This window comes from Rhincodon typus, chromosome 5 (assembly GCF_021869965.1).
Source record: "Rhincodon typus isolate 14 chromosome 5, sRhiTyp1.1, whole genome shotgun sequence".
In the NCBI taxonomy this organism is placed as follows: domain Eukaryota; kingdom Metazoa; phylum Chordata; class Chondrichthyes; order Orectolobiformes; family Rhincodontidae; genus Rhincodon; species Rhincodon typus.
In genome coordinates, this window is record NC_063336.1 from 3,369,887 (window position 1) to 3,390,633 (window position 20,747).

Genomic DNA, 20,747 nt, shown 5'->3' on the forward strand with positions numbered 1-20,747 from the left:
TAGGCCAGGCGGAGGAGGGTGGTGGTGGATGGGGACGGTTTAAGCCTTCTTTCTAGGATCAAACAGAGAGCTCTAAGACCATCCTGGTGGGGATGGATGTGTAAAGGGAGTGCACGTCCATGGTGGCTTGTGCCCATGACTGGAGATTCTGAAACTGATATAAAGTTTCAGAAGAACCGCAGATATAAGTGGGAAGAGACTGGACAAAGGGAGAAAAAATGCTGAGTCAAGATAAGAAGAGATATGTTCTGTGGGACAGGAACAGGTAGAAACAATGGGTCAGTCTGGCAGTTCTGTTTGTCGATTTTGGGAAGCATGTCGTGAGCTGTACAGAAGTGAGCTGTAAGGGATTTGGGGAATGTGAGCTTGGAAGCTGTGGTGGTGAGATCCCCAGATGAAATTAATGACTGTTGTGGACACAATAGCCTCATGTTCGATAGTGGGGTTATAATCCAAGGGGAGATGGGAGGAGGTGTCCAAGAGCTGGTGCAATGCAGAGATCAATGAAAGAACTCCATACAGGCCGGTATCCACCACCAAGTCACCCTTTATTGACACATGAACAGTCCTTGACTTTAGTACTGTCTCAATCAGAAGCAGCTACCAGAGTGTCAGCATCTCTGACACTCTCCTTTTTATCTGTCAACCAGAACTTCCTGATTGGACCAGATTAACAGTCCCAATCAGGCAACTCAGATTCTATGAGATCCAACTGTCTGACCTCATTATAACCACTGCATCCCTCCCACTCTGAGTCTGAGGACATAGGCCGGACATTTTCTTGGAGAGCCTCCTGGTGTTTTTAAGCAGTGGGTTAGATTCCTCTGATTTGGCGTCTGATACAAGTGACATGTAACACAGAGGAGCTCACCTCATATTCCAGGAGCACCTCAGCAGAATTTCACTGTCTTCTTTCAGCAGCAGAGGCGTCAAGGCAGCTACGTCCATCATGTCCATCTCTGATTCTGAGGACTTACCAACGCTTGATGGAGAGAGTGAATCCATGGGTTCCAGCAGCCTTTCCGACTGTTCCAAGGGGCAGGGCATGTTTTGCTTCCGGACCGTTTGTGAATTCGTGGCGTTCATATAGCCCACATGCTTGTTCAGGACCATCACACCTACTCGAACTTTATACGTCTCTGGTCCTGATCTCATGTCAAACATGCCTCTTATCATGCGGGACCATTTGTGTGATTCTTACACCAAAGTTATTTCCCTGCATCAAACTGACTGTCTCACTTAACGGAGTCTTGTGTCCAGCATTGGCATTCCTGATGCCGTTTCATTCTCTCACCTAAGTCTGGGAAGATCAGACTTAACCTGGTGCGGAGTCTTCTACCCTGCTGGTGCTATCCTTGTAGTTGCATGCAGAGTGGTCCTATCATGAAATAAGAACCATGACAACTTGGTATTTAGTGAGGCTGTAGGCTGTTTCTTCAAGCCAGGCTTCACAATTTGGACAGCTTTTTCTGCCAAGCCATTGGATGATGGGTGGTGTGGAGCTGTCCTTATATGCTGAATCCCATTTAACTTTAAGAAATCACCAAATTCCCTGCTGGTGAATGATGGCCCGTTATCTATGACCGACACTTCCTGGACTCCATGTGTTAAAAAGATGCACACAGTTTTTCTATCATCGATCCCTTGTTTGCGAATTGACTATATGTACGGCCACACACTTTGAGTGGCATCAATAATGACTAAGAACATTGAACCCATGAAAGGACTTTCATGGTCGACGTGCAACTGAGTCCAAGGTTTACCCATCCATTCCCACAGATCTGGGGGAGCTCTGGTGGTAATTTTTTTCCATGTTGATACTCCAGGCACTGCTGTGTCTCTGTATGCATCCAGGCCTATCCATCAGACATAACCTCTTGCAAATATCTTTATTTTGGAGACCGGATGGCCCTGGTGGAGTTTAGCTGGTATTTGACGGTGACCTTTGCTCCCCTGCTGTAACCATTTAACCAGACCTCTACTTTGATTGATTTTGATTTTGATGTTGCTAAGCATTTTAACTGTTCCTCAATAGATGTAGGTGTATTTTCCAGGGTCTGAACTCTCCTGGATATCCAACCTGGATACTGGGCTGTGAGTTATCTGACTCAATTTACATCTTATAGGACTGTTTTGCTGTCTTGAGTCCACATACTGGAAGCAACTACAATGGCTTGCTGGCAGGACCCTGAAGAAAATTTTAACCATTTGGCTGAGGCTTGGCTTTGTTTGGTGTTTTGGTATGGACTGACCTGGAGTCTCTTTGATCAGGATATGTCCTGAGTGAGGCTGTGCAATTACCCCGCACTCAAGTAATGTTCCCCAAGCTCAGTCGGACTGATGAAGTTCTGTAGGAATACCTTGCAACTCATATGGTCCACTTGCCGCATTTTCCAATGATAAAACCAATTGTAGCACATAGAAACATAGAACATAGATAATAGATGCAGGAGTAGGCCACTTGGACCTTCAAGCCTGCATCACCATTCAATATGATCATGACTAATCATGCAATTTCAGTATCCCACTCCCACTTTCTCTCATAATCCCTTGATTCCTTTAGCTGCAAGGGCCACATCCAGCTTCCTCTTGATTATATCTAACGAGCTAGAGAATTCCACAGGTTCGCAACTCTCTGAGTGAAGAAATTCTTCCACATCTTAGTCCTGAATGGCTTACCCCTTATTCTTAGACTGTACCCCTAGTTCTGGACTTCCCCAACATCGGGAACGTTCTTTCACATCTAGTCTGTTCAGTCCCATCAGGATCTTATATGTTTCTTTGAGATGCCCCTTCATTCTTCTGTTTGAAGCACCTGTTTGAAGTCCAATTGGACGTCAGCTAGTTGGCATTTTTACAGTTGCATCATTGATTTCACATACCTGATGGCCTCAGCATCTCATTAATGGTAAAACCAAAGTAACAGGCTGCTGTCCATTGTCTTAACCTAGTCAAAATTCCTGTAATGGTTTTCCCTGGTTCTCAAATTGCTGAATAATAATGAAAGCATCTCAGAATTAGAAGAGGCTTTAGTCACAATATTCCTTAACTATATTCGTCAGTTCTTGAAAGGTTTTAGTATCTGTAGCCTCAGGGAAAGTTAGGCTCCTATTTACAGAAAAAAGCTGAAACTCTACAGCCTGTCAGGAGAATTACTAATTGCATTTTGTCTGCCACAATGTTGTTTGCCCAGAAAAATTAACATATTAACATATACTGGACCCAGTCTTTGACAGCAGGGTCGAACGAGTGAAGCTTCCCAACCAAAGTCACGATGTAAGAAATGTTTACTCAACTCAAAATAGATTGTGCAGTGAATTTTCTTCAGGATCATGCTTTACTCCTGTTGCCACTGAAATAACTGCACAGAGGCCAGTATCTGTTACCAAGTCACCCTTTATTATCCATAAACAGTCTTTGACTGTAGTACTGCTTCATTCAGTCAACTACAGGAGTGTCAGCATCTCAGACACTCCCCTATTTATATGTCAGCCAGGGCTCCCTGATTGGACCAAATTATCAGCCCCAATCAGGGAACTCATGTTCTATGAGATCCGGGCAACTGACCTTGTCAGAGTTGTACAGTCGGTATGCCAGCCATCAACATCGTCTTGTTGACAGTTCAGAGGAAGGGTCACTGGACTCAGAACGTTAACTCTGATTTTTTTCTTCACAGAGGCTGCCAGACCTGCTGAACTTTTCCAGCAATTTCTATTTTTGTTCCTGATTTTGTTGGCAGGCATGGTGGCAAAGTCAGTGTTAATCTGAGAACAGAGTGCAGTCAGTTCAGAGGGAGATAGTTTTGAATGGGTGAGGGGTGGCAGAGAAATAAAGGCATCCAATGTCATGTTGACAGTTCTTGGTGAACAATTCGAGCGCAGGTAAAAAGCCAGAGAGTGGGGTCCGGGTGGAGGGACAGTGTTAGAGGTATATGAGGAATCTGTGGGACAGGATAGAATTCTTGTCCAAAGAAATGGGTGTGGAGGTGATGGAAGAAGACTACAACATCATGATGTCCCCGAAATTCATTGAGAATTTCATCTAATTATGGATTAAACTAAGACTTTTGCTGAGTAAGAGCGTTTAGCATGAGAGAGTGGAACATCGAGGGATTGTAAATATACATGACAAGAGGTAGGGTTAGGAGAAGGGATGGAGACAGACGAATGGAAAAGAGAGAAAGGTTCCACAGGGGCCTTGGTTTCTCTGAGCTGTTGTAGCTTGTGTTTTTTTAATGCCTGAAAGGAAGAGAAAAGGTTTTTTGTTAGAGCATTGAATGAACTGGAGAATGAAGTGAGATTGAGGGGCAGCACCATTAGCAGTGCCTCACCCTTTCTCAAAGCTGCCTCAGCCACTAAGAGCAGAAGTAGGCCATTTGGTATTTTGAGTCTGCTCTATCATTCAATATAATGATGCCTGATCCTCTCTCTGAATGCCATATCCCTTGAACATCTAAAAATTTATCTATCTCTTTACTGAATATACTCTGTGATTTGGCCTCTACAGCCTTGTTGTAGAGGATTCCACAGATTCACTACACTTTGAATAAATAAATGTTTCCTCATTTCAGTCCTCTGAAAGGCCCCTCATGCCTTCTGAAAATCCATTGTCTCAAAAAGGTATATGCTCAAAAATCCAGCAGATTTCTGGAGCATGATCTGCCTATCATAAAACCATGCTGGCTTTGTCCAACCTATTCTGCTTTTCAACTATAAGATAACACGGGGTAGAGCTGGATGAACACAGCAGGCCAAGCAGCATCAGAGGAACAGGAAACCTGACGTTTCGGGTCGAGACCCTTCTTCAGAAATGGGGGAGGGGAAGGGGATTCTGAAGGGGAAGGGACTTAGTCTCCACCTATCTTCTCCTTTATCCATCTTCTATCCGCCTTCCCCTCTCTCCCTATTTATTTCAGAATCCCCTTCCCCTCCCCCATTTCTGAAGAAGGGTCTCGACCCGAAACGTCAGCTTTCCTGCTCCTCTGATGCTGCTTGGCCTGCTGTGTTCATCCAGCTCTACACTGTGTTATCTCAGATTCTCCAGCATCAGTAGTTCCTACTATCTCTGCTTTTCAAATGATCTGTCATCTCAATCTTTAATAATAGACTCTAGCATTTTCCTCACTCAGCTAATTTGACTGTAATTCTGTTTTTTTTTCTCTCCCTTTCATTTCAAATAGTGGAATTACATTTGCCACCTTCCAATCTGTAGGATCTGCTCCAGAGTCCATCGACTTTTGGAAGATGACAACAATGCACCCAATATTCACAGGGTCCCTTTCTTGAGTACTTTGCGATAGAGATTATCAGATGATTTGTCAGCCTTTCAACCATTAATTTTCCCAGCACCATTTTCTTATGAATACTGATTTCTTTCAGTTCAGTCCTTTCACTAAGCTCTGGGTTTCCTGACATTTGTGGAAATGTATTTATGCCCTTTTTGAGAAGACAGAAGCAAAATATGTGTTCAGTTCTTCTGCCATTTCTTTGTTCCCTATTATAATTTCCTCGGCTTCTGACTGTAAGGGTTCTACATTTATCTTTACTAATCCTTTCTCTTACCACAAATTTATAGAAGATTTTATGGTCAGTTTGTATGAAAATTAGAAAAGATGTTTTGGAGAACCCTACTACGGCTGTTCACGGTGGATATACAATGGATTATATTTAAAGAATGTGTGTGTGAATAACAATACAAACAACATTAATAACAATAAAATGCTGCCAATCCTCAGGCTTGCTGTTTTTTTTCTGGCTATATTATATGTCTCTCTTTGATCTAATAATATCCATGATGTCTTTTGTAAGCAGTGGTTGAGCTACCTTTCCTCTTTTATTTTTGTACCAGATTAAAATGAATAATTGTTGTTGTTCATTCGCATGTTCTTTAAAAACAAACCATTGCCTATCCACCGTCAACCCCTCTAATAAGATTCTCTACTTCATTCTTGCCAATTGTCATACTTTCACAGTTTCTTCTATTTAGATCCAGGACCCTAATTTTTCATTCAACTACTTTGTTGTACATCCTAATGAAGCACCCAATCATATTGTAGTCACTCTTCCTCAAGGAACCTGGAACAACAAAATTTTTAATGACTCCTTTCTCATTGCACAGTATCCAGCATAGAATAACATGTTCTCTTGCAGAGAGCTGTAGAGATGAGGTGATAAGCATATTCAAGGCTGAGGTAGACAGATTTTTAATCAGTAAAAGAATCAAGGATAATAGGGAAAAGGCAGGAAAGTGGAGTTGAGGATTAGCGGATCAGCCATGATTTCATTGAATGGAAGGAGCAGATGCAATGGGTTGAATGGCACCTACATCTTATGACCTTAATGGAGAGACCTTAGAGTGCATGCCCACAGGCCCTTGAAGGTGGCCAGAAAAGAAGACAAGGTATAAGATAAGAAGATATATGAGATACTTTCCTTTATTTGGCAAGGTATTGAACATAAATGTAAGGAGGTTATGCTGGAACTATGTAAGACACTGGCTATGCCACAGCTGGAATTTCGTGAACATTCCTGCTCACCATATTAGAGGAATGACATGATTGCTTTAGAATGGGTACACAACATATTTTAGGAATGTTACTGGGGCTTATAAAATATATCTATGAGTAAATATTCAGTGGGTTAGGTTTGTTTTCCTCAGAGCAAATGAGAATGAGGTTGACTTAATTGTGGTGTACAAAATTATGAAGGGCTTAGTTAGAGTCAATAGGGAAGATCCATCTCCCTGTGTAGTAATGTCAATTACCAGAGGGCTTAGATTGAAAGTGATTGGGAGAAGAATTACATTGGACATGAGGAAAAGATTTTGGCCAGATGGATATTGGTGGGCATCTGGAATTTGCTGCCCATATTAGCAGTTAAAATGGAAATCCTTAACTTGTTTAGATCTTATATGCACTTGATGTGCTGTAGCCTGCAAGGTTACTAAGTAGGTGCTGGAAAGTGAATCAAAGTGGGTGGTGAGTTTATACAGCTTGTGCAAATGCAATGGTCTGAATGACTTCTTCCAGGGCTGTAACATTTCTATGGTTCTGAGTTTCTAAGTGCAAACCAGGTGGATTGCACCTCTAATGGACCACTGCAAAATTGTATGTGATATGGGTTGCTAATGCTGTTGGCAGAGTGTTTAAACAAAATTGGCAGCAAGATGGAAATCAGGTCATTATACTTTTGAGACTACAGAGCTAGTTTTGGTTGACTCTAAAAGTTAGTTTAAGATGTATCAACAATGAATGAAGAAGTTTGAAATGTCTTACCTTTTTTTCTCTAGATGTGGCTAGAGTTGGATTCTCAAATCACTGATGCAGCTAATGAAGCAAAGGACAATGTGAAGTTCCTGCAGGCACTGGAGAAAGTTTGTCAGCCACTCTACAATTCTGATCCGGTAATTACTTATTTAAAGAAGTCCTTTTATCTGAAATATTTCAATGCTATCAGTCAGATTTTATATTGACAAAAAATGTTAGCAATGGAGGATGGAATTCTGGTCTCCTTACAGTGTTGCTTCCAGTTTGAAGGTAGAATTTTGAGCCAACAAGAAGTCTCCAGGTTGAAAATCTTGACTTTAGGCAAGGGTTATGTGTTGACTATATACGTGGCTAGCACGAGGGGACATAGCTTTAAATTGAGGGGTGGTAGATATAGGACAGATGTCAGAGGTAGGTTCTTTACTCAGAGAGTAGTAAGGGCGTGGAATGCCCTGCCTGCAAAAGTAGTAGACTCGCCAACTTTAAGGGCATTTAAATGGTCATTGGATAAACATATGGATGATAATGGAATAGTTTAGGTTAGATGGGCTTCAGATTGGTTTCACAGGTTGGCGCAACATCGAGGGCTGAAGGGCCTGTACTGCGCTGTAATGTTCTATGTTTTTCTATGTTTTAACCCATGTACTGTGGATCTATTGGGGAATTGTTATTTCCCTACCCTGCCACTAAAAAAATGGTGGTGAGTATGCCTGGGAGAAGATTTAACTGTAACTAACTTGGAGGTGGGATCTTCGCACTCAGAGAAAGGAAGTCCTTGTCAGACGGTTGTCAGCCACGATGTCACCTGGGTTCAGACATCAAGCTGTATGGAGCAGATTTCCTATTCACAAGTTTTACTGTTGTTTTCCCGTACATGGGGTTATGCCTCCACTTAGCACATGGTCTGTCCAAACGTAGTACTTTCTACACCTGACATTAGCATACACAGCAAAACATGCTAGGTTTCTCAAAGATAAAAATGAATAGCAAACCAGTAATACTTGGAAATGAACATATTGATTGTTTTGGAGCTCCAATCTGAAGTATGCAAGATGGTTCAGTTTGATTTCTATTTTTTGGAAGTATTATTGTTCTTTTCCTTCTGGAAGCCCATATGATGTGGGCCTCCACTGACATGGGTGAAATAATAGCAAGCAGGATAAGGCCCTAATGTAGTCAGCCAGAAAAAACCAGTAAATCATGAGAATAACACATGTTGTTCTGACTCATCATATGTACTTCAAAACAGAGGTATAGTATTTGTTTGTTATCTATATCAATGATTTGGATGAGAATGTACAAGGCATGATTGGTAAGTTTGCAGATGACACTAAAACGGGCAGTATTGTGTACAGTGTGGAAGGTTATCAGAAATTGCAGCAGAATCTTGATCAGCTGGGGAAGTAGGGCGAGAAATAGTAAATGGAGTTTAATATAGCTAAGTGTGAGGTGTTGCATTTTGGAAAGTCAAATCAAGGTTGGAGTTTCATGGTGAATGGTAGGGCCTTAAGGAGTGTAGTGAAACAGAGGGACCTTAGAGTTCAGGTGCACAGTTCTCTTAAACTGGAGTCACAGGTAGGGCAGTGAAGAAGGGTTTTGACACACTGGCTTTCATCAGTCAGGGCACTGAGTCTAGAAGTTGGGAAGTTATGTTTCAGTTGTACAGGACATTGGTGAGGCTGCATTTGGAGTATTGTGTTCAGTTTTGGTCATCTTGCTATAGGAATAATGTTATTTAACTGGAAAGAGTGCAGAGGAGATTGACAAGGATGTGGCCAGGACTCAAGGGACTGAGTTATAGGGAGAGGTTGGACAAGCTAGGACTTCTTTCTTTCGAGCGTAATAGACTGAGGGGGGATCTTATAGAAGTGAATACAATCATAAGAGACATGGATAGGATGAATGCACTCAGTCTTTTTCCCAGGGTTGGGGAATTGAGGACTAGAGGGCATCAGTTTAAGGTAAGAGGGGAAAGAAACCATGGGAACCTGCGGGGCAACTTTTTTACATAGAGGATGGTATGCATATGAAATGAGCTGCCAGCAGAAATGATTTAGGTGGATACATTAACAACAATTAAAAGGCATTTGGACGAATACACGGACAGGAAAGGTTTAGAAGAATGTGGGCCAAGTGCAGGAAAATGGGGTTAGAGTGGATGGACATTTTGGTCAACATGGACCAGTTTGGGGCAAAGGGCCTGTCTCTGTGCTGTAGGACACTATGACTCTAATATCACTAATAATGTCCATTTCCAAGTATTATTGATTTTTAACTGATTTTTTTTCCTGTGGAGTTAATTGGTCACTTAAGGACTTCAATATACTCAAGCTGGCAGGATCCTGATGCCCCTCCATTTTCTGGTAACATTACACAGTTTAGCAGCAAGGGATTTGGCATTGGGCAGGTCACTATTTTGCAAGGTATGTGATTAATATATATTTTGATTTTTGTGGGGTTTGGATTTTGAACTAGTGGCGTATGTGTTTTGGTCTCTGTATATGAGAGACTTTAATGATTAACTTGTCAGTACTTTTGCAGCCAATGTTTTATAAAAATCTGTATGAGCGAAACAGTTCCTATGGGTGCAAATTTGTTTGCATTGAGAGAATTTTATGTTCTTTATTCATTAGCGGGATGAGGGCATCACTGGCTAAGCAGCATTTATTGCCCATCCCTAATTGCCCAGAGGGCAATTCAAAGTCAGCCACATTGCTCTGGGTCTAGAGTCACATGTTGGCCAGACCAGGCAAGGATGGCAGTTTCCTTCCCTAAACTGTATTAGTGAACCAGATGGGGTTTTTCCAACAGTCAAGAATGGGATTCATGGTCAAATCGTTAGATTCCAGATAATTTTATTGAATTCAAATTCCACCCTCTGGTGTGGTGGGATTCAAACCCGGGTCCTCAGAACGTTATCAGGGTCTCTGAATAAACTATCCAGCAGTTGCCTCCCCGTTTGGGTGTGGACAGAATAAGCATTGTAGAGTAATAACCTTCTTTCAGTTAGAGGGATCAGTAATTTTTTTTTGCCTGGGGAAGCATCCATAGCTTTTGGTTTCAATTTGCCAATGTCCTGGTTGTTGGATGTAGTAAACAGTTTCTCTGAGAAAAATGAGTTCGTTCGGAAAAGTTAGGAAATATATTACCTCAGTGCAAGTGTTTCAGTTTAAAAGCTCCATACAAGAAGCGTATTGATAGAACTCTGAAGGGTGTATTAGAAGCTGAGAAATTCTAAGTTTAAGGAGGAGGCTATCAAACTTTCAAGGCCAGGAATTACAAGAAACAGTTAAGTTAAATCGATAGATGTAATAGAGAAGTGAACTTTCTCTGGTATTTATTTGTGTTATAAAGATTTGCTGTTGACATAGATGAAATATTGTATTTTACTGCTTATTTTTAATCTTTCAAGTTAGTTTACATGAAAATAGCTTGGTTTACGCTATTTTATCTTTTCTTTTGCATAATAAACTTATGTTTCATAGTTAAACTCATATCACACACAGAAGTGTGTGCTTATGTTGCAGTGAGAGATCACTTTGCTAAATGGAAAAAAATTGTGTATCAAACCAAAATACAATTGGGGATCTGATTTGTCCAGTAATAACATCAGCTGGAATCTTAACAATTGGGGGCTCAGCTGGGATTTGAATGTACTGGAGTTAAAAGGAGTTTGTGTATTTCTTTTTGAGATGATGGATAAGTTGTGGCTCTGAACATAACTGAACATAACAACTGTGTTATGGTGAGGTTTACTGCATAAAGTTTGAAGACAGTTTTAAGCTTTGGTTAGAGTTCGCTGGAAATCAAACTATAACAGTGGATTATTTGAAATCTTTGATGATAGCAAAACTGAGAGATACAGCAGATAAATTGAAGGTAGAAATAAAAGCAAGATCTTGTTAGGATGAGATGCTTTAAGTTATTATCCCACATTTAGAATTTAAGGAAAAGAAAATAAAATTGGGATGTCCTAGCCAAAATTAGTTGAGATACACTTAGAAATGAAAACAAAAATGTTTGAGTTAGGAGAAAACAGAGGATAGTGGAAATTGAGGAAAGTGAAAAACAGAGAAACAATGAAAGGGAGGAGAAAGAACAACTGAGGGTAATGGAAAGGGCCATAGAGTTCAGGAAACTTGAAATGACCATAAGATCATAAAATGTGGGGCAGAATTAGACCATTCAGCCCATCAAATCTGCTCCACCATTTGATTATGTCTGATATGTTTCTTAACCCCATTCTCCTGCCTTCTCCTGTAACACTTGATCCCTTTATTAAGCAATAACGTAACTGTCTTAAATGCACTCAGTAACCTCTTGTTGATGAAGCCATGCTGACTAAGCTCTATTTTACCATGCACTTCCAAGTACACCTCCATTATAATAATGTAATGTCAAATCTTACCAACGACTGAGGTCAGGCTAACCAGCGTACAGTTTCCTGTCTTCTGCCTTCCTCTCTCCTTAAACAGGAGTGTCGCATTAGCCATTTTCCAGTCGTCTGGGGCCTCCCTGACTCCAGTGATTCCTGAACAATCACCACTAATGTCTCCATGATCTCCTTGGTATCTCCTTCAGAACTCTGGGTGTAGTCCATCTGGCCCAGGTGATTCAGCCACCTTCAGACTTTTCAGTTTCCTAGGACCTTCTCCTCAGTGATGGACCCTACACTCACCTCTGCTCCCTGGCTCTCTTGAGTTCTGGTATACAGCTGGTGGGTTCTACTGTGAAAACTAATTCAAAGTACTTATTCAGTTCCATTTCTTTGTTCTCCATTACTACTTCTCCATCCTTATTTTTCAGTGTTCCAATGTCCCTTCTTGCCTCCCTCTTACCTTTCAGCTATCTAAAAATAAAACTCCTCTATCTTGTCTTCTATTACTAGCTAGCTTACCCTCATATTTCATCTTCTCCCCCTTGTTGCATTTTTAGTTCTCCTCTGATAGTTTAAAAGCTTCCCAATTCTCTGGGTTCCAACTAATCTTCAGCACATTATATGCTTTTTCTTTTGCATATTTGCTGCTCCTGGCTCCCCTAGTCAGCCATGGTTCTCTTGTCCTCCCATTATTATGTTTCTTTTACCTTGGGATGAATTTCTGCTGTGCCTGTTGAATTACCCCCAGAAACTCCTGCCGATGCTGCTCCACTATCTTCCCTGCTACGCTCCCCTTCTAATCCAATCTGGCCAGCTCTTCTGTCATTCTTTGTAGTTATCTTTACTCAATTGCAATACCATTATGTCTAATTCCAACTTGTCCCTCTTTAACTGGAGAGTGAATTCGATCATATTATGATTACTGTCCCCTAAGGATTCCTTCACCTAAAGCTCCTATCAAATCTGCCTCAGTACAATCCCTAAATCCAGGGTTGCCTGTCTCTAGTGGGCTTTGCCACAAGCTGCTCCAAAAAGACCATCTTGCAGCATTCCACAAATTCCTTTTCTTGAGATTCACTACCGACCTGATTTTCCCAGTCCATCTGTATGTTGAAGTCCCCCAGGATTATTGTAATGATGCCTTTCTTACATGCCTTTTCTGTGTCCTGATTTATTTTCTTGCCCATGTCCTGACTACCACTAGGAGGCCTGAACTCAACTCCAATCAAAGTCTTAACACAGTGTGGAGTTGGAGGAGCACTGCGGGCCAGGTAGCATCAGAGGAGCAGGAAAGTTGACGTTTTGGGTCGGGACCCTTCTGAAGAAGGGTCCTCCAGCTCCACACTGTGTTAGCTGTGACTCCAGCATCAGCAGTTCTTACATCTCCCACCAAAGGTCTTTTCTTTCTTTGTGGTTCTTCAACTCTACCACACAGATTCTATGCCTTATGAGTATGTATTTAATTTCATTTCTTACTAACAAGGTAACCCCACCTATCCTTTTGATAGGACTTGTACCCTTGGATATTTATTTCCTAGCTCTAATCCCCTTACAGCCATGTCTCAGTGGCACAATATTGTATCTGCCAGCTTCAATCTGTACTACAAACTCATTTACCTTATTTCATATAGTACATGCATTTAAGTACAACATTCTCTGTATGTCCTTGCTTACTATGATCTGCTTGTACTACTTACAAACAAAGCTTTTCACTATTCTTTGGTAAATGTGACAATAAATCAAATCATTCTCAGTCCTGCGTTGACTGCCCCCCTTCTCATTGCTGACTCCTTACCTGCTGTGCCTGAAGTTAGATTCCTGAGCCTTTCTGTCTTATCCCATCTCATTGGAACAGCTTCCCCCTTCCTGAGTATTGGTGCCAGTGTACCATGAATTCAAACCAATTCTCCCACACCAGTCTTTCAACTACGCGCTTACCTCTTTAACCTTGTTGATCCAATGCCAATTTGCTCCTGGCTCAGGTAGTAATCCGTAGATTATTACCTTTTTGATTCTGTTTTTAAATTTAGACCTATCTGTTCATATTTCCTCAGCAGAACCTCCTTTCTTTTTCTACCTATATCGTTGGTACCTATATGGACCATGACAAGCGGATCTCTTCCTTCCCGCTCCAAGTTCCTCTGCATCTCAGATGAGACATCCAAGCACCAGGCAGGCAGTAAAGCTTTCAAGACTCTCAATCCTGGCTACGGAGAACAATGTCTATTCCTCTGACTATAGTATTCCCGATTAGAACCACATTTCTCTTTTCTCCTCTCTCTTGAATGACTCCCTGTACCACAGTGCTATAGTCAGTTTGCTCATCCTCCTACAGCCGCACTCTCACTCACACGGGGAGCAAGATCCTCAAACCTTTCTGCTCCTATGATGCTGCTTGGCCTGCTGTGTTCATCCAGCCCTGCATCTTGTTGTCTCGGATTCTCCAGCATCTGCAGTTCCTACTATCTCTCATCCTCAAACCTGTTTGACAAGTTCAAGGGCTGAAGCTCCCTCAGCTCTACCCTGGATGCCTTTACCTGCCTCGCTCATAGTCACACCCTCCTGTTCCTGACCATCGACCAAATTTGAGGTAGTTAATCTAAAGGGTGTAACTGCCTCCTGATAAACAGTATCCAGTTAACCGATGTGTGCATCATTCGAAGCTCAGACTCTAGCTCATCACCTCTGAGCTGGAGTTCCTCAAGCAACAAAGCTTGCTGTAGATGTTGTCACAATGAACCACATTGGGGTCTGCTCGTTCCCAGCTCTCCGGTATACTTGCAGTCTGTACCCTGGAAGCACAGGCTTTCATCGAAGGGCCCATCAACAACAGGTATTTAATTTTGCAGCAGGAACACTATGCGCGTGGACAGGGACTGAGCTTATGGATTGGACCAGGGTATGTCTGAGGCGGGGTGGGGGCTGCTTGCTTGATGTACATTGTGACGTAGGGCACACTGAGACGTCAATCTCACACCTATAACATATACCAGCTGCCTGCGCGGTCAACACATTGTATGTCTTTTAAACAAATGGACATGTTAGAAACTGGTAAGGGCTAAACCTTAGTCGAGTCAACCAGGGAGGGAATGGTAGAAGGGGAGCTGCTGTCTGTCAGGGTGTTCCTGTACTAACAATCAGGGCCACAATCCAAATATAGTTCGGCGACTTGTCCACAATCAGTTGTCTGCTTGTGACGCTCACGTTCAGGACATCTGACTGACTACTCTCCAGTGGGTCAGTCTTGTAGGGCCAGCAGGAGCAGTCAGTGGAATCGTGGATTGGCAGTTGGGGAGCTGCAAGGATCACGGTTAGGAGTCTAATCAGTGATGTCCAAGGCTCACTTTATGAAGTTTGTCAGATGTCTAGGCTTAATATACCCCTGGAATTTGTCATGGGGTACCTGTAAGGGCAGCGGGGAATCGCTGGCAGAAGGGACAGGGGATTCGAGATTGAGGTGGAGTGCAGTGGCATTTGCAGAAATGAGGACAAGTGTGGTGATGGGGCGGTTAATTTGCAGGTGTTTGCGAGTATGCAGAGCAGTACTGGGTGGTATGGTAGACTACAGGAGAAGTTACTGGCAGTTACCACTACTTTGCCAAAGTGGTGAGCATGGGAAGCAAATTGGGAATTATTATGGTGTAATTCAGGGGCAAAAAAAAACTGTTGTAGGCTAAGTTCAACATGGTGGCCCTCTGCATGGTGTAGGGGAATGAGAGGAAATGGACTGTCAGGGTAGTGTGAGGTAATAGGGGAAGTAGAGTCTCAGGGGTGGGGAACCTGCTGACCAAGTGGAGTCCAGCATTGAAATTGTCAAATGCAATCTACATTCCCTGTCTTCACTTTCCATTCTCTAGATTGAAATGCTACCTGAAAATAGTTGAGTTATCATACAGCATCAGTGCCAGTTTGATGGGCACAACTGCAGCATCCACGTGTAGAAACTTGGCCATTGAATCACAGAATTATTATGGTGGGCCATTTGACCAAATGTGCCTGCACCAGCCATATTATCTCATGCCAATCTCCTGCCATTTCCGCATATCCTTGCACTCCATTACTAGCTAAAAATGCCATCCTCTGCCCTCTTGAATGCCTCGATTGAAATGGCGTCCAGGTAGTGTTTTCTCTACCCTAACAACCCATAGTGTGTAAAGGTTTTTCTCACAGCTCCCTTACTTCATTTGCATATCATTTAAATAACATATCATTTGCATTCTTCATTTAAAGGTATGCCCTTTAGTTCTTGTTTCTTTTCCAAGCGAAAGCAGCTTCCCCTGATCTACTTTGCTCAGCCCACTCATGATATTAAAAAGGGCAAATTACAACTGTGCGAGTCAGGAGTTAGGGACAGTTAATTGGGAGCAGCTGTTATTGGACAAGTCCACATTTCACCACATGGGAGTTGTTTAAAGACCTGCTGATCAGATTTCAGGACCAGCATGTTTCCTCTAATTCAGTGGTGGGAGTGTTGAGAGCGCGAGCCAAGGGGCAGCCGGGAAGGTAAGGTTTCTGTATTAAAAACTTGCCTCGTGAATAGGCAGTGCGAAGGCTGAGCAGGAGCAAATGCAGACACGGGGACTGCTGGGTAAGTGAACTAATATATTCGGGCAGTGCCTAACCCGAAACACTGCACAACTAGTGTCATCCTCCTCTAACCAAAAAAAAATGACTCTGTGTGGAGGGTTGGTAAGGTAAGCTTTTGTATTCACTTTATCTCTTTTGGCAATCTAGAGTAGAGGGGATGGAAGCTAGGGCAGTTGCATGCTCCTCTTGTAGGATGTGGGAGGTAAGGGTCACTACTAGTGTCCCTCCTAACTTCACCTACGAGAAGTGTACCCAACTCCAGCTCCTCACAGACCGCGTTCGGGAACTGGAGCTGGAGCTGGATGAACTCCGGATCATTCAGGAGGCTGAGGGGGTGATAGAGAAGAGCTAAAGGGAGGTTGTCACACCCAAGTTACAGGATAAAGATAGCTGGGTGACTGTCAGGAGAGGGAAAGGGAATAGGTAGATAATGCACAGATCCCCTGTGGCCACTCCCCTCATAAATAAGTATACCGCTTTGGATACTATTGCGAGGGATGACCTATCAGGGGAAAGCCGTAGCGGCCAGGGGAGAATAGGAGAGCAATAGTGATAGGAGAACAGACGGGAGATTCTGTGGTCCCGAACAAAACTCCCGGATGGTATGTTGCCTCCCAGGTGCCATGGTCAGGGATATCTCAGATCAAGTCTACAGGATTCTAAAGGGGGAGGTGAGCAGCCGGAAGTTGTGGTACACAACGGTACCAATGACAAAACTAGGAACAGGGATGAGGACCTGAAAAGTCAGGGACTTAGTTTGGAAGCTAAAAGGCAGGACGAGCAGAGTAGCAATCTTAGGATTACTACCGGTGCCACGGCTACTGAGGCTAGGAATAGAGAGAGAGTGCAGCTGAACACGTGGCTACAGAGCTGGTATAGGAGGGAGGGCTTCAGATGTGTGGATCATTGGGATACCTTCTGGGGAAGGTGGGAATTGTCCAAGAAGGACAGGTTGCACCTGAACTGGAGGGGCACCAATACCCTGGGCGGGAGGCTTCGTTGAGCTCTTCGGGAGGGTTTAAACTAGTTTGGCAGGGGTATGGGAACCAGAGCTATGGATCAGAGGATGGGCTGGGTGGTGTACAGGCAGATACAGCATGCAGTAAGTCTGTGAGGAAGGATAGACAGTTGATAGGGCAAAGTTGCAGTCAGTATGACGGGTTGAAATGCGTCTATTTTAACGCAAGAAGTGTCAGGAATAAGGGTGGTGAACGTAGAGCATGGATCAGTACTTGGAGCTATGATGTTGTGGCACTTACGGAGATTTGGATAACACAGGGGCAGGAATGGTTGTTGGATATTCCGGCGTTTAGATGTTTCAAAAGAAATAAAAAGAGGTAAAAGAGATGGGGGAGTTGCATTGCTAATCAGGGATAGTATCACAGCTTCAGAAAGGGAGGTCGTGGAGGAGGGTTTGTCTACTGAGTCAGTATGGTTGGAAGTCAGAAACAGGAAAGAAGCAGTCACCTTATTGGGAATTTTCTATAAATCCCCCAATAGCAACAGAGATACTGAGGAATAGATTGGGAGGCAGATTTTAGAAAGGTGCAGAAGTACCAGGGTTGTTGTCATGGGTGACTTCAACTTCCCTAATATTGACTGGAACCTCCTAAGTGCAGATAGTTTGGATGGAGCAGATTTTATCAGGTGTGTCCAGGAAGGATTTCTGACTCAATATGCAGATAGGCCAACTAGAGGGGAGGCCATATTGGATTTGGCTTGGCAACGAACCAGGCCAGGTGTCAGATCTCTTGGTTGGGGAGCATTTCGGTGATAGTGATCACAACTCCTTGACCTTTAGTATAGTCATGGAGAGGGATAGGAGCAGACGATATGGGAAAGTATTTAATTGGGAGAGCGGGTATTATAATGCTATTAGGCAAGAACTGTGGAGCAAAAATTGTGAACAGATGTTCTCAGGGAAATACATGACAAAAGTGTGGAGGTTGTTTAGGGAGCACTTGCTACGAGTGCTGGATAGGTTTGTCCCACTGAGGCAAGGAAGGGATGGTAAGGTGAAGGAACCTTGGATGACAAGACATGTGGAACATCTAGTCAAGAGGAAGAAGGAAGCTTATTTAAAGTAGAGGAAACAAGGATCTGACAGGGCTCTAGAGGGTTACAAGGTAGCCAGGAAGGAACTGAAGAATGGACTTAGGAGAGCTAGAAGGGGGTTTGAAAAAGCCTTGACAGGTAGGATTAAGGAAAACCCCAAGGCGTTCTATACTTAGGTGAGGAACAAGAGGATGGCCAGAGTGAGGGTAGGGCCGACCAGGTATAGTGGAAGGAACTTGTGCCTGGAGTCAGAGGAGGTAGGGGAGATCCTTAATGAATACTTTGCTTCAGTATTCACCAGTGAGAGGGACCTTGACGGTTGTGAGGACAGCATGAAACAGGCAGATATGCTCGAACACGTTGATGTTAGGAAGGAGGGTGTGCTGGAACTTTTGAAAAACATGAGGATAGATAAGTCACCTGGGCCAGATGGGATATACCCAAGGTTTCTACAGGAAGCGGCGGAAGAGATTGCTGCGCCTTTAGCAATGATCTTTGTGTCTTCACTATCCACTGGAGTAGTACCAGATCATGAGAGGGTGGAAAATGTTATTCCTTGTTCAAGAAAGGGAATAGAGATAATCCTGGGAATTACAGACCAGTCAGCCTTACATCTGTGGTGGGCAAATTATTGGAGAGGATTCTGACAGATAGAATTTATGATTTGTTGGAAAAGCACAGTTTGATTAGAAATTGTCATCATGACTTTGTGAGGGGCAGGTCATGCCTCACAAGCCTTATTGAATTCTTTGAGGATGTGACAAAACACATTGATGAAACAGAGCAGTGGATGTGGTGTATATGGATTTTAGCAAGACATTTGATATGGTTCCCCATGGTAGGCTCATTCAGAAAGTAAGGAGGCATGGGATTCAGGGGAATTTGGCTGTCTGGATACAGAATTGACTGTCCAATAGAAGACAGAGAGTGATAGTGGATTGAAAGTATTTAGCTTGGAGCTCAGTGACCAGTGGTGTTTCGCAGGGATCTGTTCTGGGACCTCTGCTCTTTGTGATCTTTATTAATGACTTGGATGAGGAAGTGGAAGAGTGGGTTAGTAAATTTGCTGATGACATGAAGGTTGGTGGAGTTGTGGATAGTGAGAAGGGTTGTTGTAGGTTGCAACGGGACCTTAACAGGATGCAGAGCTGGGTAAAGAAGTGGTAGATGGAATTCAACCCAGAAAAGTGTGACGTGATTCATTTTGGAAGGTCGAATTTGAATGCAGAATACAGGGTTAATGGCAGGATTCTTGGCAGTGTGGAGGAACAGAGGGATCTCAGGGTCCACGTCCATAAATCCCTCAAAGTTGCCACCCAAGTTGACAGGGTTGTTAAGAAGGCGTATGGTGTGTTGGTTTTCATTGACAGGGAAATTGAGTTTAAGAGCCGCAAGGTTATGCTGCAGCTCTATAAAACCCTGGTTAGACCCACACTTAGAATATTGTGTTCAGTTCTGGTCGCCTCATTATAGGAAGGATGTGGAAGTTTTAGAGAGGGTGCAGAGGAGACTTACTGGGATATTGCCTTGACTGGAGGGAAGGTCTTATGAGGAAAGGTTGAGGGAGCCAGGGCTTTTCTCATTTGGCAAAGAAGGATGAGAGGTGACTTGATAGAGGTGTACAAGATGATGAGAGACATAGCCAGAGTGGATAGCCAGAGATTTTTTCCCAGGGCGGAAATGAGTATTACAAGGGGGCATAATTTTAAGGTGATTGGAGGAAGGTATAGGGGAGATGTCAAAGGTAGGTTCTTTACACAGAAAGTGGTGGGTGCGTGGAGTGCGCTGCCGGCAGTGGTAGTGGAGTCAGATACATTAGGGACATGTAAGCGACTCTTGGATAGGCACATGGATAATATGAAAATGTATGGTATGCAGGGTAGTTTGATTTTAGAGTAGGATAATAGTGGGCTGAAGGGCCTGTACTGTGCTGTACTGTTCTATGTTCTGTTTCAGCAAGGTGGAAAGACAAAGATGGCAAAGTAAGGGACCCTTAGATAGTGAGGGAGGTTGTGAATTTAGTCAAAAGGCAGAAAAAAAGTATATGCAATATTTAGGAAGCTAAAATCAACAGGGCCTGTGAGGAATATAAAGCCAGCAAGAAAGAACTGAGCAGGGAATGAGGAGAGCAAGGACAAGTCATGAAATGACCTTGGCAAGCAGGTCTAAAGTGAATCCCAAGACATTCTGTACACATATTAAAAAACAAGAAGATAACTTGGGAGAGGGTAGGACCACTCAAGGATAAAGGAGGGAACTTGTACTTTGCAGCAGAGGATGTGGACAAGGATCTTAAATGAGTACTTTGCATCAGTATTCACCCAAGATAAGAACATGGAGGACAGTGAGATTAGTGTGGAGCATGCTAATATGCTAGGGCATTTGACATCAAGAAGGAAGTGGTATTGGGTCTCTTGAAGAGCATTAAGGTGGATAAATCCCCAGGATCCGATGGTATCTACC

General features: G+C 43.1%; 2 protein-coding genes across 2 annotated transcripts in view; both read left to right on the forward strand.

Annotated features, from left to right (window-relative positions):
• Positions 1-20,747, forward strand: part of LOC109930964 (dynein axonemal heavy chain 8-like) — a 2,199,840-nt gene that overhangs the window by 317,988 nt on the left and 1,861,105 nt on the right. The window lies entirely within an intron of this gene.
• Positions 1-20,747, forward strand: part of LOC109918465 (dynein axonemal heavy chain 8-like) — an 876,900-nt gene that overhangs the window by 96,306 nt on the left and 759,847 nt on the right. The window contains exon 6 of the mRNA XM_048596621.1: positions 7,288-7,401. Coding sequence (XP_048452578.1) covers positions 7,288-7,401 — 114 coding nt within the window. The remainder of the gene's footprint in view (positions 1-7,287; positions 7,402-20,747) is intronic.